Source organism: Epinephelus moara, chromosome 15 (genome assembly GCF_006386435.1).
Source record: "Epinephelus moara isolate mb chromosome 15, YSFRI_EMoa_1.0, whole genome shotgun sequence".
In the NCBI taxonomy this organism is placed as follows: domain Eukaryota; kingdom Metazoa; phylum Chordata; class Actinopteri; order Perciformes; family Serranidae; genus Epinephelus; species Epinephelus moara.
In genome coordinates this window covers 8,415,313-8,429,596 of record NC_065520.1, presented here as the reverse complement: position 1 = coordinate 8,429,596, position 14,284 = coordinate 8,415,313, and the positions used below count along the sequence as shown (strand labels likewise).

At 41.1% G+C, this 14,284-nt stretch overlaps 1 protein-coding gene across 1 annotated transcript in view; it reads right to left on the bottom strand.

Moving 5' to 3' along the window:
• xirp2a (xin actin binding repeat containing 2a) overlaps positions 1–14,284 on the bottom strand; it is a 56,912-nt gene that overhangs the window by 27,609 nt on the left and 15,019 nt on the right. Inside the window, exon 3 of the mRNA XM_050063181.1 lies at positions 3,654–3,765. Coding sequence (XP_049919138.1) covers positions 3,654–3,765 — 112 coding nt within the window. The remainder of the gene's footprint in view (positions 1–3,653; positions 3,766–14,284) is intronic.

Sequence of the window (14,284 nt, the reverse complement as noted above, 5' to 3'; positions counted from 1 at the left end):
ATGTGCTAATCAATGCTAATGACTCATGGGTTACTTCACCTGTTTTTCTTTTGTCTGTGAGAACTCAGTGTCAAGGCTTTCCCGATCCCTAACAATTTCTAGTCAAAAAGATAGTCAGGGTTGGAGAGTGGTGCTGAGTAGACAGGGTCATAGGATATGTATTTACTGTAGCTTAATTTTTTCTCTTATAAAAGTGAAGTGCAATTAGCATACTGGTGACAAACAAGGCAATGTTTTTTTCTAGATTTCATTTTTGAACGAGGGGTTGTATCGTATTCTGGGACTAGACATTTATGTATTTGCAAAGGCAGATATTCACCGATGTGTGGCTGTACCTTAATGTCGCTAGCGAGTCTGAATGCACTTGTAAAATGAACCTGGACGAGCTACATAGAAGTGTTCACAAAGGCTGCTTTTTAAATAATAATTGACACAGAACTTTTAAAATTTAACACGCGAACAAGGAAAAGTAGGGGGAAAAAATACAAGCAAGGAAATAATCTTTAACAGATCCTCACAGAAGGGAACTTCCCATAAGATACCTGGATGAGCAATCAATGTGCTCACTTATCGGTGGGTGGATGTTCTAACTTTGGACAGAGCCAGGCTTGCTGTTTCCACCTGCTCCCAGTCTTCATGCGAAGCTAAGCAACTACTGTCCGAAGATTCAGTTGCTTTTTTCAAACTGTGCACTGTAAGTCATGAAGTCAATGAACTGCCTCGATTAGTTACACAGCAGGAACATCTGTCTAATGTTAGCTAACTAAAGCTAGCTTTCATTAGTTATCATAAGCTACCGGTCATAGCAGACTAATTAAGGCTGAAGCAGCCAAACCTCTGTGTGTATTTGCTCATTAATTCAGGTTTTTGTTTGTGACAGGAAGATTATGATTTTTCTTCTCGTAAAAGTTATATAGTCTCACTTAAAGATGAAATGTAGGGAACACACAAAAGAACAGAAACAGCAGACAGAAATTATGAATAATAATTACTTGGGTAAACAGACCATTAGTCAAGGTGAAACCAAAAATACTGAGAGTAATCATGATAAAACGCCCCCAGATTTATAGAAGGGATTTATTTGTTCAGCATGGTTTAGAAGCATTATTATTTAATGTCAAGGATTTTAGAGAACAACCACATTACCATGCATACTAAACCTTCCCAGTGTATAGACATTGTATGGCTTAAGATGCCAAAAACAACCTCAGATGAATACACATTTCAGTCAAACCTCAATTTTCAATTTACAAACATCAATCATATCTGTAGGGCTAATTTCTCTCCCATAATAGACACTGAGGGGCTCAAATCTGAAACTGACGGGAGGAAAATCTTTGTTTTTCCAAAGGATAATATTATAAAGACATCATTATTTGGCAGGCAAATCTGGGAGGAGATTAATTAAAACAAAAAAATGTCTTTTGGCAGATCGAGCTCCAACTGGCAGCATTTGCACACTCTGAAAAATTCTCCTGGGCCAAGTGTGTCTGACAAGTAAAGTCAGCCACAGACTAATATAAAAATACACACAGCCTTTAAATAATAAAATAAAAAAGGTATTCCTATTTACTCCTACTACTGTGTGTTCCACAAAGCCAGCCACGGTTTCATGGTGGTGATTCTGGTGATGTTATACATGTACGAGAGGAAACAAGTAAACAAGGGGCCTGTTTAGAAAGAGCAGCAGCATGGAGATTTAGAGGTGAGATTTGCATCTGCTTACAGCACAGTTATTTAAACGTTGCAGCTTTGCAGGTAACAGCCCCTGTAGACCCCCCTGTCATTTGACCTGGCAGATTATGTGCCCTTGTCACTGACAACTTGTCAGCAAAGACAAAAGCTGTCACTCAGTCAGGACAACAGGATTGTCAACAAACTCCAATTTTAGACACGGCATAGAGATTTAGAGACTTGCAGGGTGACAAAGCCTGACTGATCTCAGGTAGACACTGAGAGGCTCTCAGTCTGAGTGTGAATATATTGAGTGTGAACATGCATGGTTGAGTTTATGAGCGTGTGTGTAAGAATGTGTGTGTTTAACACCTCAATGCTACTTTGAGGTCTGTCATCACTTCCATCACTTTAGATTCTCACTCAATCACCATTTCTCTCACTGCCTTTCTATTTTCAATTTTTTATTTGCATGAACGTGACATGTGAAGATGTTTGTATTGCCAAAGAATAGAAAAGAAAGTGACCAAAGATCATCTCTGCCTGAAATACACATTACTCTGCCAGGAAACCAGCCGATACCACCATCGTTCCCCAGTAACAAAAAATGCATTTTTCGCTGGTAAAAAAAGATAACTCACCAGAGTGGCAAGTGGTCTTAAAAATTTACCAGCCAGAGACAAAATCTACCCGTAATTGGCGAGTGGCGAGTGTTAGTTTTGGACCCTGCATACGTCCATGCATCCTTTATTTTGACATAGATAAATTCACTAGAAGGCACTAGAGGGCAGTCAAAATTTTCCAGTAACAACAAACATGGTGACAGTGAAGGAGGTCGTGATAATGTACCTTTAAACTGAGGTAGCGTTGTAGAAGGTGGTGGTCTGTGAGGACACTGAATGCAACGAGAAATGTGGACGGACAATTCTTTTAACTATATTAACAATTTGATCCACCATTTCTAAAGTGTCTTCTTTGTGTCCTAGGGTTGTATTTTGTTGGAATTACGTTACACGGCCCCCAAGATTTTGTGTTGTAAAGACTTTAATCCTTTCATCCGTATCTGAAAGCTTTCAGAAAATGTGTATAAATATGCATGACATGAACACAGAGTACATACAAAAGTCTCTGTCCATGTCCGTATACATATCTAACATTGAGCATAATAAGCCATAAGATGTTAATAGCAACAGACACTGTATAAAGAGCGACAAACTCCACTGAAGAAGGGTGGCAGGGTCCAACAAACACAGGACTTTGACCCAGGAGTCAGGTGTTTGTGTCCTGTATGAAACTAAAAGTCAGTATTCAGTTTTGTAGACTTGTAATCTTGTTCTAATTTGAATGTGGGGGGAATATGATATGATCTGCTCTACAAGCAGTGTTTTGAGAAAACTCTTAATAGTTTTACAGAATCAAATTGTAGTCTTTTTTATTTTAATCCACATTTTTTAATTTTTAATTGTTTAATCCACTAAGTAACACTGACTCCTCCCTGAGCGGCCTGTGTGTTAGGACCTGCTCTCTTTAGTTTATCTCTGATCCTTGCAGTTAAAAAAATGGACTGTACCTTGCACTGTAATCTCCATCTCTGTGTACTTACTATCAGCGTCAGTGGAAAACTAACTGGAGGTAGCCACCACAGTGTCGTTATCACAATAATGGAAGCGGTATCTAGCGAGCCCCCAGCTTCCCATTAAAAACCTGCCAGGGAGGCAGCCTTATCTGGCAATGAACAATCTAGTTTTCAAAAGCTGCTTTCTGCCAAATGTTTATCTCGTAGAACAAATGGGACACCACATTGCATTAAGCATGCGGCAGCCTCGGTTGTTTGTTTGACAGACTAACCATGATGCAATCAGAGAGCTAGGCCTGCTGTCATATGTTATAACACATCTGATGTTGCATCAAAGCCTCCGTAAAGTTTTTAACTTCATTCTTAAAAAATGCAATTTCCAAATGAAAAACAAAGCACTTACAAAGAGTGGTGTCCTTAGGTGAGGCCATGGTCTGATGTGTTGATGGGTCAGCCTGTGTGAGACTACCGGACTTCACTCTTTTGGGCGAGGAGGTGTGGACGGTCGTCACTTCCTGGTTGAGAGAAAGAGAGAGAGCTATCAGTGAAAACACCTGTGCTTTCTCAACGGGGCGATGGAGAGGTGACGCTACGGGTCATCAAAACCAGCTGGCTGCCAGTGCACACCCTGATGTAGACACACGTGTGCACACACAGAGAAACGGAGGATAAACATGCTACAGCACATACCTTGAATGTGAAAAATGAAATAGTAAAGTGTCTGGTGACATTTAGGCTGCAGTGAAACTTAGTTGCCGTCGTCTGAGCTTCACACACACACACACACACACACACACATCTGTGAGTGTAAAGAGAGACGACCTTGAAACACAATGTGAACAGTAAGCATTGACTGGAAAGTTAGTGCAAACAGCACTTGGTTGAATTTTAATAGAGCCACTCTAGCAGTAACTAAAGGTGTTTTCACAGGCTTCTATTGATAAAAGGTACAACATTGGTAAATGGCATGTCCTTGGTGCATACAGGCTTGTTTTTCCCCTGGAAGCATTTTGTCAGCCGCTGCAACACGCCTATTCAGTTGCAAATCATCCCCGCGGGGAACAAACACACCTGTGTCTATGTGTAGGGTGGGTGTGTGTGTGTGTGTGTGTGTGTGTGCGTAGGCGTGTGTGTCTTTGCAAATGTGCGGGTGTGTTTTTCATTTGCAAATCAAATGTATTCCCAGTAGCGTTTTTTCGACAGCGTCTTGCCGGGCGTCAACGCAGAGTGACAACAAACACGCAATAACTCTGCACACGGTGTAACCACGTGACACACACACACACACACACACACACACACAAGCCGGTATCTGTCTAGTTTAGTCTTCTTTTCTCTGAGGAAGGTGTCAGCCATAATTTCAGAAATGCACCAAAGGACAAAACATCGTCCTCAAAAATCCCATTTAGCAAATCCCCGAAAGACATGCATGGTCATTTGCATACTTTCCTACAGTAGCCTATTACACACACACACACACACACACTCAAAACAGGGACGTAAACATAATCTCTCCCTTTCTGTCACTGTCATTCTCTCTCTCTCTCCCCCTCTTGCTGAAGTAGCTCTCACATCGAATGAAGCTCAAATCAGTGAGCTGCGAGGAGGAAAAGCACACGGTCCAAACCGGCTGCTAACCACAGCTCCCCAGTGCTCCATGTTTGACTGCTGATATTAAACAGAGTATTTTGTCTACAACAGGGTGTTACTTTGCTCGGGGGATGTTTAAGTGCGTGAGCGGTGAGGATGTTTTACAGGCTACTGTGTGAAAAATGTGTGTGCGCGTGAGTTTGTGGTGGCTGGAGTTCATTACAGCTAGTTAAAAAGTGAATGTCACTGAACGAAAGCCATTAAAGAGACTCAAACATTTATCTCTCTTTGGTTGTCTGATGGGCCTGTTTACACTTCACTTAAAGCCAGTGGTGGAAGTGAATAATGCATGGAGTACATGTGTTGTGGGGGTGGGAACACATTTTGAGTGATTTTCTCTGTACATTAATGGACATATTTCAGTTTCAACACAGCAGATGGAAGAACACTGTATTTCATTAAAGAATTGGCATAGTGCACATACTGTTGGGACTGTAAGTGTATGTCAGGCAAGAAAAAGGGAGATACAGTATCTGAATCTATGTCTCTGTCCAGTATCCCCTTTCCACCAAAATAAGTGCATTGCAGTAGACGAGAGTGGTGTACATGGCTCTGCAGACAAGTATGCCTTTCTGTGTTTTTCCTACTTGTGTGATAGGCAAAAAAAACGAGTTAGTGAACCGTAAAAAGCAGCATGGAAGCCAGTGAAAATGTTACACTGGTTACTTCTTTTTACAGTGTTTCCCCTACCATTAAATTGGGGGGGGGGGGGGGGGGCATCCCGCACACACACACACAGACACACACAGACACAGTTGAGCACACAAGATGGCGGCTCGGGACACAATTTCCTGACTGAATTCTGATTTTTAAGTTCGAACCCGACCCAAACCCGACGTAGTTTGTTACCTGACATAGTTATTGTTATGGACAGTGTGTAAATGACCATCAAAAGGCTGCCATTACTCACAGTCAAACACGGCACCCGCACAGCAGTGCAGCATGGCACTTACACACACTCAATTGGAGCGGAGCCTGTGTAGCGTTCAGGCGTTGTCACGTAGGCCATAGCACAACACAGCAGCATGTCAAGTGGGCCGAACGGAACCCAAGCAAAATGTTTGATTTGTTATCCAATTCATTGTGTCTCAACCTTCTCCAAAACAGGTATACATGTATGTCTTTAAACATAGTTGGGTGACTGATGTTTTTCTAAGGTTCTTCAGCCTTAAAGGCAGCATATAGAATAAGAACAGTATCCAGGATGGAACCATGGGGCACACCAAAAAATATTTAGTCTTTATGACCAGAACTCCCCAAGTAGTGCGAACCCATTCTGTGTGTTATAACTTCTCAATAAAGAGATTGTTATCGACTGTAGTAAAAGCAGTATTGAGCACAAAAGATACCAAAAAAGATATCTTCCAGCATCCATCTATCATCTCAGTGCTACACTTGGCAAAAAAGACAAGACTGAAATTAGAATTGACGCCAGTAAAATTTGAGAGTTAACAAGTTTTGAAAAATATATTAGGCTAGAAATTGTTCCAAAGTTATTCATGTGGTATCTGTGTGTGGTTTTTTCCAGAGGAGGCCTTATAAAGGCAGTTTTTAAAAGCCAAAGAAAAACAGCCAGTGTGCCAGGAGGGATAGATAATGTGCAGTAATTCTGCTGACAAAAACCAATGAACCTCTTTACAAAACTGGTCAAGGACACACACAGAGCTTCAGAGAACACAGTCTCTCGTTTCAGAAAACAGCCTCTGCTATAGTACCCTACAACAGGATAGTGTAGTCATTCTCAAATGCATACTATAAAGAAATACAAAACATTGTTATCTTGGAATAGGATGTCTAAGTTTGAACATAATAACAGACATTAGGAAAAGGATTGGCTTTTCCTCAATCTGTTATCCGGGAGCTTTCAGTTAAGATTTTTAAAAGCAGGAACTGATCCGTGATCAATATCACATCAGCCGATTTTAAAGACATCACATTACTGACTGCACTGTCTCTAAGAAGACATGATTTTGAGATCAGCGGGTATTTTCTGATGTCACTCCACCAATCACACAAGAGGACTGCAGTTATCCATTTTATGAAATACAATAACCGGATGAACAGCAGCAGTGTAGCAGCCCAATGTCTCATGCAGCCATCACCGAGTGCTATCGAGCTTTGACTCCCTGCCATATGTTCTCTTTGGCGCAGGCTGCCACAGAGGAAGAGGAAGAGGGAGGGGGGTAGTGGTGGTGGTTGGGTGAGGGGTTGTCTCTGTGTATCTCCTAGAGACTGACAGAGTTAATAAGGGACAGTGCTTGGTGAAATCTGTCTAAACGTTGCCGGTCTGTCGCGAGAGATAATCCCTGTGAATAAAAAAAAATCACTGGATCCTCTTAAAAGAAGCTCAGTTAATGAAATCAATGCTGGCCATCTGGGACCATTTCATGTATGACAGTCGCCTACAAAGAGGCCAGTCGGGCTTGTGATGGTGAAACCATGGTAACAGGAAATAGTACACTGCTAGCCAAGGGAGGTGACACCGTGACACCCACCTTCTTCACATTGGTGCCTATTAGGGGAGATATTACCGAAGCATAGACCGATGCAGAAAGCTGTGAGCTCCCCATCACACGTGCAAAAACTTTGTGATTTTCAACTGATTGTCTCAGCTGTTGACATTTTTGTCCTGTTAACAAGAGGTGCTCCTCATAGTAGGGCTTTAATGACATACCATGGTGCAGGGAGGGTCTCTGAGGGGAGCTGTCCACCTCTCTCTCCTCAAACGTTCTCTGTCTGTCCTCCCCCTCCCCCTCTGTGTCATCCCTGCATTTAAAAAATGTCACTCTTAATAAGTCAATTAGTCAGGAACTGAGTCCAGAGGTTTTATTTTGCTCTATCCAAGTGAGAAAATGTCAAATGTGAGAGTGTAACCTGAACCATGTGGGTTTCACTCAGTCCACTGGAGATTTTTTCACAACGGGAAAGAAAATATGAGTCAGTCCTGGACTTGTCTCCTGAATCACATTTTTCATTTCAACAATGGCTTGGCGAGGGATCACTTGGTGAAGTATGAATTAAACTTAAGGCCTCAGTACAATTGGAAGAAAGTTGCTGAATAGTGTCTAAACCACCTATAATATTTATGTTTTCCTATAGTTTTTATTCATGAGACATACTACATTGAAATCAGGATACAGACCCCCATCTAAGTAGATTTTAGTTGTTGGACATAATTTAGTCTTTCTAAATGTCAGTATATTTTAGCATTGTTTGGCTGTATGTATTTTCCACTGTGATGTTATGATGGACAATTTGAGAATTTATCAGCAGTCAGGTAAAAGTCATTTGAAAATATGAATTGTTTTTCTTATCTTTCACGCAACTACTTCTGCCATTATTAATATGCACAAATCATCGTGAACTTGTCAATACTTTTTGGGAAAAGTTTCTGGCATATCCCCATTTGAAGTATAACTGCATCTTGCTCCACTTTATGACGACAGGCTTTTCGCCCTGCCTCTGAGAGTGGTTGCTCAAAACAAAATTAATACATTTGCATTGGGATATGGTCGGACGGCATATTGTACAGAATACAAAACATGCTTACCAGCACCTCTAAAGCTCACATTTGTTTCATCTCTACAAAAAAAGGCTTGTCGTCAGTGTGATGTAGCCAGGCAACAAGCCAGCCAAATGAAACAAATGAAATATATCCCTGTTGGTGGAGTTTGTTACCTTGGACGGAGCCAGGCTAGCTGCTTTTCCCTTGTTTCTAGTGAACCAGCTGCTATAGCACTATATCTAAGAGAAAGATATGAAAGTGCTATTAATGTTCTCATTTAACTATCCGCAAGAAAGAGAATAATTGTACTCGACAAGATGTCAACCTGTTTTTTTCCACTTCTGCTAAATGAAGTTTAACACCGCTGGACTCCTGAGCAGAGCCAGTGTGCCATGTCATATCAAAGGACCTCAAGTGCTGCTGCTAGTACTTGTCAGTACTAGAAGGACTGGGATGTTTAAGTGAGACTGCATTAACTTTTGATTACCGTACAATTTTAGGACACTTGAACACACATTGAGACTGTGTTTTTTACTCATTTTAAAGCACATAATCCACTGCAGTGTTTGGATCTATAATTTGGGCGAATTACTGATGAAAGGATGAAATAAACTTACATTTCACTGTGTAACCCTGTGTTGTAAAATGACAAATAAATGAACCTTGTAACCTTGACTACAAGTTATCACTTTGCCAAGAGTAAGAGCTCCTCTCCATCTCTCCTGCTGCTACTACTACGACTACACTGGAATCAAATAGCTAAGAAATGGCTCCGAGTGCTTTTTGCTGGAGTTGGTGAAGCTACAGTTGCAGTGCAAATCGATAAGGTCCACTGGTTCGATATCAGGTGTGACATTTTAGAGGAGAGAGGGCACCCACCTCAACGGGATGTACTCCTTAAACACACCTTATTTTTGGATTACTCTCTGTACCTTTTCCCCTCCATCTCTTTTTCTTTCATGTTCCTACCCTGCTTTCCTGATCTTCCTCTGTCTTTATTCCAAGTCTTCCTACCTTCTCTTTTCTTTTTGTGTGTGTGTGTGTAGAGACAGCTCCCTGGCTGGCTTGAGTGCATCTTCAGCATGCTGGTTATCCAGATTGTCTTACAGGTGAATGGTGGGCTAGTTTCTTTGCTCTTCTGTGTTTGAACCCTGCCCACTCAGTTCATTTATTGCCTATGACAGTGTCTCTGGAGTAGCACTGTAGCTCTGGCTAGTGCACGACAAGTGACTGAAAGGGCCTGCCAAGAAAAGAAGTCACTCACACATGACTCACTGTTTGGGTACTTCATTTTAAATCAAAGGATTCTTTGTTGGCAAATGGTGCACACACGAGTGAATCCAAGCATGTGGACACAGACACTGTATTTACATACAGTTCAGCCACATGCACGCTCCCTGTGTCAGCTCTTGGACTGAGTGCTGCTGGCTGTGAAAGCTGCCTTATGGGTTTGCTGGCGTAACATACAAGTGGCTGCTCTCAAACATGACTCATGAGACTCGACAACAGTAAACAAATCACTGGGTTGACCGAGGCAACCAGTTGCTTTGGATTTACTTGTCTAAACGCGCCTGACCTTCTCCAGCAATTCAAAGCAGGGAGCCAAAGGTCTCAGCAGTCATTCCACACTGTTACTATGTATGTAGAGCACCACAAAATGAGTTTCAGTTGACTTAGAGTTGGGTAACATAAACAGGACAATGAGTGAAGTATTTAAAAATTTACACCCATAAAAGAACAAATGATATTGAGCAAGGTAAAAGAAAATATATCACTCAACTAGAATGTGATACTCCTCAAGTGGCTCTTTCCCACAAAGGGAATTCAACAACCCCTGACCTGGAGCTTCCCATAACCTGAACCTGTAAAGTCCAAATTCTGCCTTAACATTTCGCTGTGTTTAACAAAGCAGAACATTTTGGATGTACTGAACTGCAGGAGCAGAGTAAGGGAGTAAAAGCTGCCCGATTGTATAAACATGTATGTGCACAATGAGGAATGCTATTAAGATAATAAAAGTCTCATAATAATCCGTGAACATATTGTAATTCAGTTGGTCTGAGAGAAAACTCAACTTCTGCACCTCCTCTTGGCTCTGTCCTCAGTGTTTAGTAAATCTAGCCCGTGACAGGAGACTTTGGCAAATCACTGGGCATTTCAGAGAGAGGGCGTTCCGAAGTATGTGCACATCTCTTCAGTAAAGCCTGATTCTGTGGCGGAGAATCCTTAAGAAAAAGTTGCTATGCCAGCATTGGCAATAACTGCCTACACTGCAAAGCAACCCCAACAAAAGAAGATGAACTCATCAAACAGAGAGTCTAAAAGCAGTCTGACAATAAGCAAAAATAAAATGTGTCAAAAGTGTCAAGCATTTCAGAGATGGAGAGAAAATAATAGTTCAGCCTTCTGCTAAGCGGAGCCAAGCGATCATGTCTGCGGCTAATTCAGATTCATGTTTATGTAGCTAGCTGGAGCCTCAAATCACAGCGTGTCATCGAAGAGGGCTTTACAGGCACACGTTTGCAAAGAAAACAGGATGGTGATTCTCATAGAACTGCCTCTATACAACAACATCAGAACAAAATCATGATCAGGATGACAGGAGGAGGGCAATACTTTCAAATTATGGTGTTTTTTCTGTTTAATTGTTTGCCTTTCGCTGCTTTAAAGGGGCCCCCACTGATTTTACACATAAAAGTTAGTTTACTCGTCATGCTGATTCCTACTCAGCTCGTTATATAATGTCTTCTGTGACTCTGGAGGAGCTTTAACGAGCCGGCTTGTTTTTTTTCTTAATTAATTCAAGTGTTACTTAAAAATGTTATATTCATACATCATAATTTACAAGCAATAACCCACATTTATTTAAGTCATACAAACTATTCTATCCATCTATCCATCTACTAGCACAAAAGATTTTAAAACTGAGAGCACCTGTAAGCTTTACAAGGTTAACTGCTTTGAATGTCTTTAACCATATTTCTATTGGCATATTCATACACACAAATTGTATTTTTGCTTACTTGCTGTACACTTGCTTTATCTGTTTCAATAATGTTTATTGGAAAAAAGTCATAGCCTGCATCGATTCAATACACTCTGAGGTTTTCGCAGCTTTTACAGGAAATGCATCCTCAGGCACTTCTGCTTTGGCTTCAGCACTCAGCTGTGCATGCAGCTGGCTGCGGACACTGCAATGCCTCAATCTCTGGGGCTAAATCATTCAGCCTGTGTGAATAAATAGATGAGTGAATGAATGAACGAGTGCCAGAACGAGAGACTTTGTTAATTACGTGAGGTAATTGTCACCTTGAAAGAGACAGCTATTGTGGGCAAAGAGACCTCATGCAGCCCATTTACTTTCGTTTAAATGTAGTTCACGTTTACCCACACCATTTTGATATGTTTTCCAATGTAATTAGTTTTTACACATTAACTCACATTGAAGTTTTAATCTATACGTTGCAGTGTGAAGGTTAAAATGAGCTGTTATGGTATATCTCGCCTAACAAAAGATGGATATACAAATCAATTCCTTAGAGCAACAGGGAATATTTGCTGGATGTCTGGTGATTGATAGTGAGACATTCAATTTAAGCATAATGAAATAATTTAATTTAAAAGTGTCTCCTTAAGCTCAGTGTTTATTGTGATGGATTACCTATCATTGTGGAAGTTGCTTCAAGTGTTACACAAGAGTGAGTGGCAGCAAATGAAACCAAAGCTTTGTACCTCCAACTATACTGTGCAGATAAACCAGAAATGACATAAACCTCAGGGGGGGAGAAAGGACTGGACCACTGATTGATTTGCAGCCTTTAAAACTGAGATTAAATGAAAAATACACTTTTAAAGCACTTTAGATCACACCACCGGCCATATTGTGCACTCATCTCTTTCTTCATATTCTTATATCAAAATTTAATCATGTTTTCTTCCTGTAAAACAAAACATGACATGCGCTTTCAACCAATAATATCATGACATTCACCAAATAAATCAATCGGTAAATTTTAGCCACACAAGGAGCTACAATTAAGCTAGCTAACTAGCAACAGCACACTACTACGGTGTGTCTTAGTTTATCAAAAATACTGTGGTTACTGTTCCACAAGCTAGAATACTGACGCATACTGCCATGCCATTGGTGGCATACACTGTCGGGAACTTTTCAACAATCAAACTAAATTCCTCCCAATGTCATATCCCATCTGCCTATCCAGTTGCACACAGCAATATGACACGATACTCAACCGTCTACCATCTCAGCTTAGCACGTTAGCATGCTAGCATTTGGTAATTAGCACTTAATACAAATCAAAGTTGAGGCTAATGGGAATGTCATTAGTTTGGTAGTTCCGGTATTCGATAATAAAACTAAGTATTGGACAAATTGACATTTTGATCTGATGTTGAAGCGAGAGGAAAGGTGAGGAGATCACCAAAGTCAGTATGTTTCTTGAGTTTCTATACAAAATGTCATGGTAGACAGACATTGCCATACCGAGCTATACCCCTAGCATGCATAAAAATACAGCATAAAATCTGTAGCAGCACGCATTTCATGTCGTATATGTTCAAAAATGTCCGTCTGGTTTATGTGAAACAAAAAAGGCCTTTAAAGGACTAAAGTGTAGGATTTAGTGGCATCTAGTGGTGAGACTGCAGAACTGAAACTTCTCCCGTTTGCCAAGCATGTAGAAAAACTACAGAAGCCAATTACTTTGGCCATAATGGACTTCATTTTTCATGTGTCCCATTCCTCTGTACACTGTTAGAGGTGAAATGTCTGTGTCCATTTTGATAGAAGACACAGTAGCGTTAAAACTTTAGGCTGTTTCCACTATTACAGTATGTAAATCAGTCAGTGTGCTCCAGTCCTTTCTTTCCCTCTGAAGTTTGCCGTCCTTGATCTGAAGCACCTGAACCGGCGGCACATGGAAGGTGCAAGGAGAGCCCCTTTTTATCAGGAATAAAGTGTGGAGAATTCGCAGCCTGAGCTATTAAACCAGCTGAAAAAAGACTCACTAATTGAAACAATTTTTGGTGCTGTGCCATTTGTTATCTGAGGTAAAAACATGCACTAAAAGCAGCACAGAACCACACAAAAAATAAAAGCACCAATACAGGATTACAGACAAGTCTTATAATGCCTGAATTTGGATCTCAAGGCTAATTCTTTCTTCTATCACCTCCTCCTTGTTGATGTTATGCAACTGGGTGCATTGTTCATTTGAAGGTCATCACAGCTTTCATGCCATCCTCCCTCCCTTTCTCCCTGTCGACTCTTTGGCAGCTGCTTTCATTTCGCCAGTGTTTTTGTTTGCGCTGGGTGCCATAAGCATTCCCTCTTGCAATCCAGTAGAAGTATGAAAACAATTTTTTTTTGTCTGGTTTTCAATCCTCTATCGACTGTCCTCATTATGACTAAACAGAGGCACATCAATATTTCAGGCACTCATGGGCTAACATCGGCACAAAAGAGACACAGTCCAGAAACAGAGGGGGGGGGAGAGAAAGAGATAAGCCACAGGCCAACAAAGAAGTAAAGGAGACTTAGTAGAGTGTAAAAGTACATGGACAGACACAGAGACCATGGTATCAGGCTAAAAAAGCCAGACAGGAAAAACAAACCTGATGAACAACAGAGAGAGTGATAGAGAGGTAGAGAAAGCGACTGCGGGGGCCTGGTGTCTGGTTTCTAATAGTGATTTGAGATTTTCTACCTGGGCCAGCTGGGACAGAATGGATTAACTAAAGGCCAAACAACCAGACAGAGTCACAGTGAAAAGCTAGGAGGCGGACAGCAACACAGAGAGACTTTCAGAGACAGTCAGACATATAGCGAGCCAGAACATAGCCCACAGGGGTATATGATT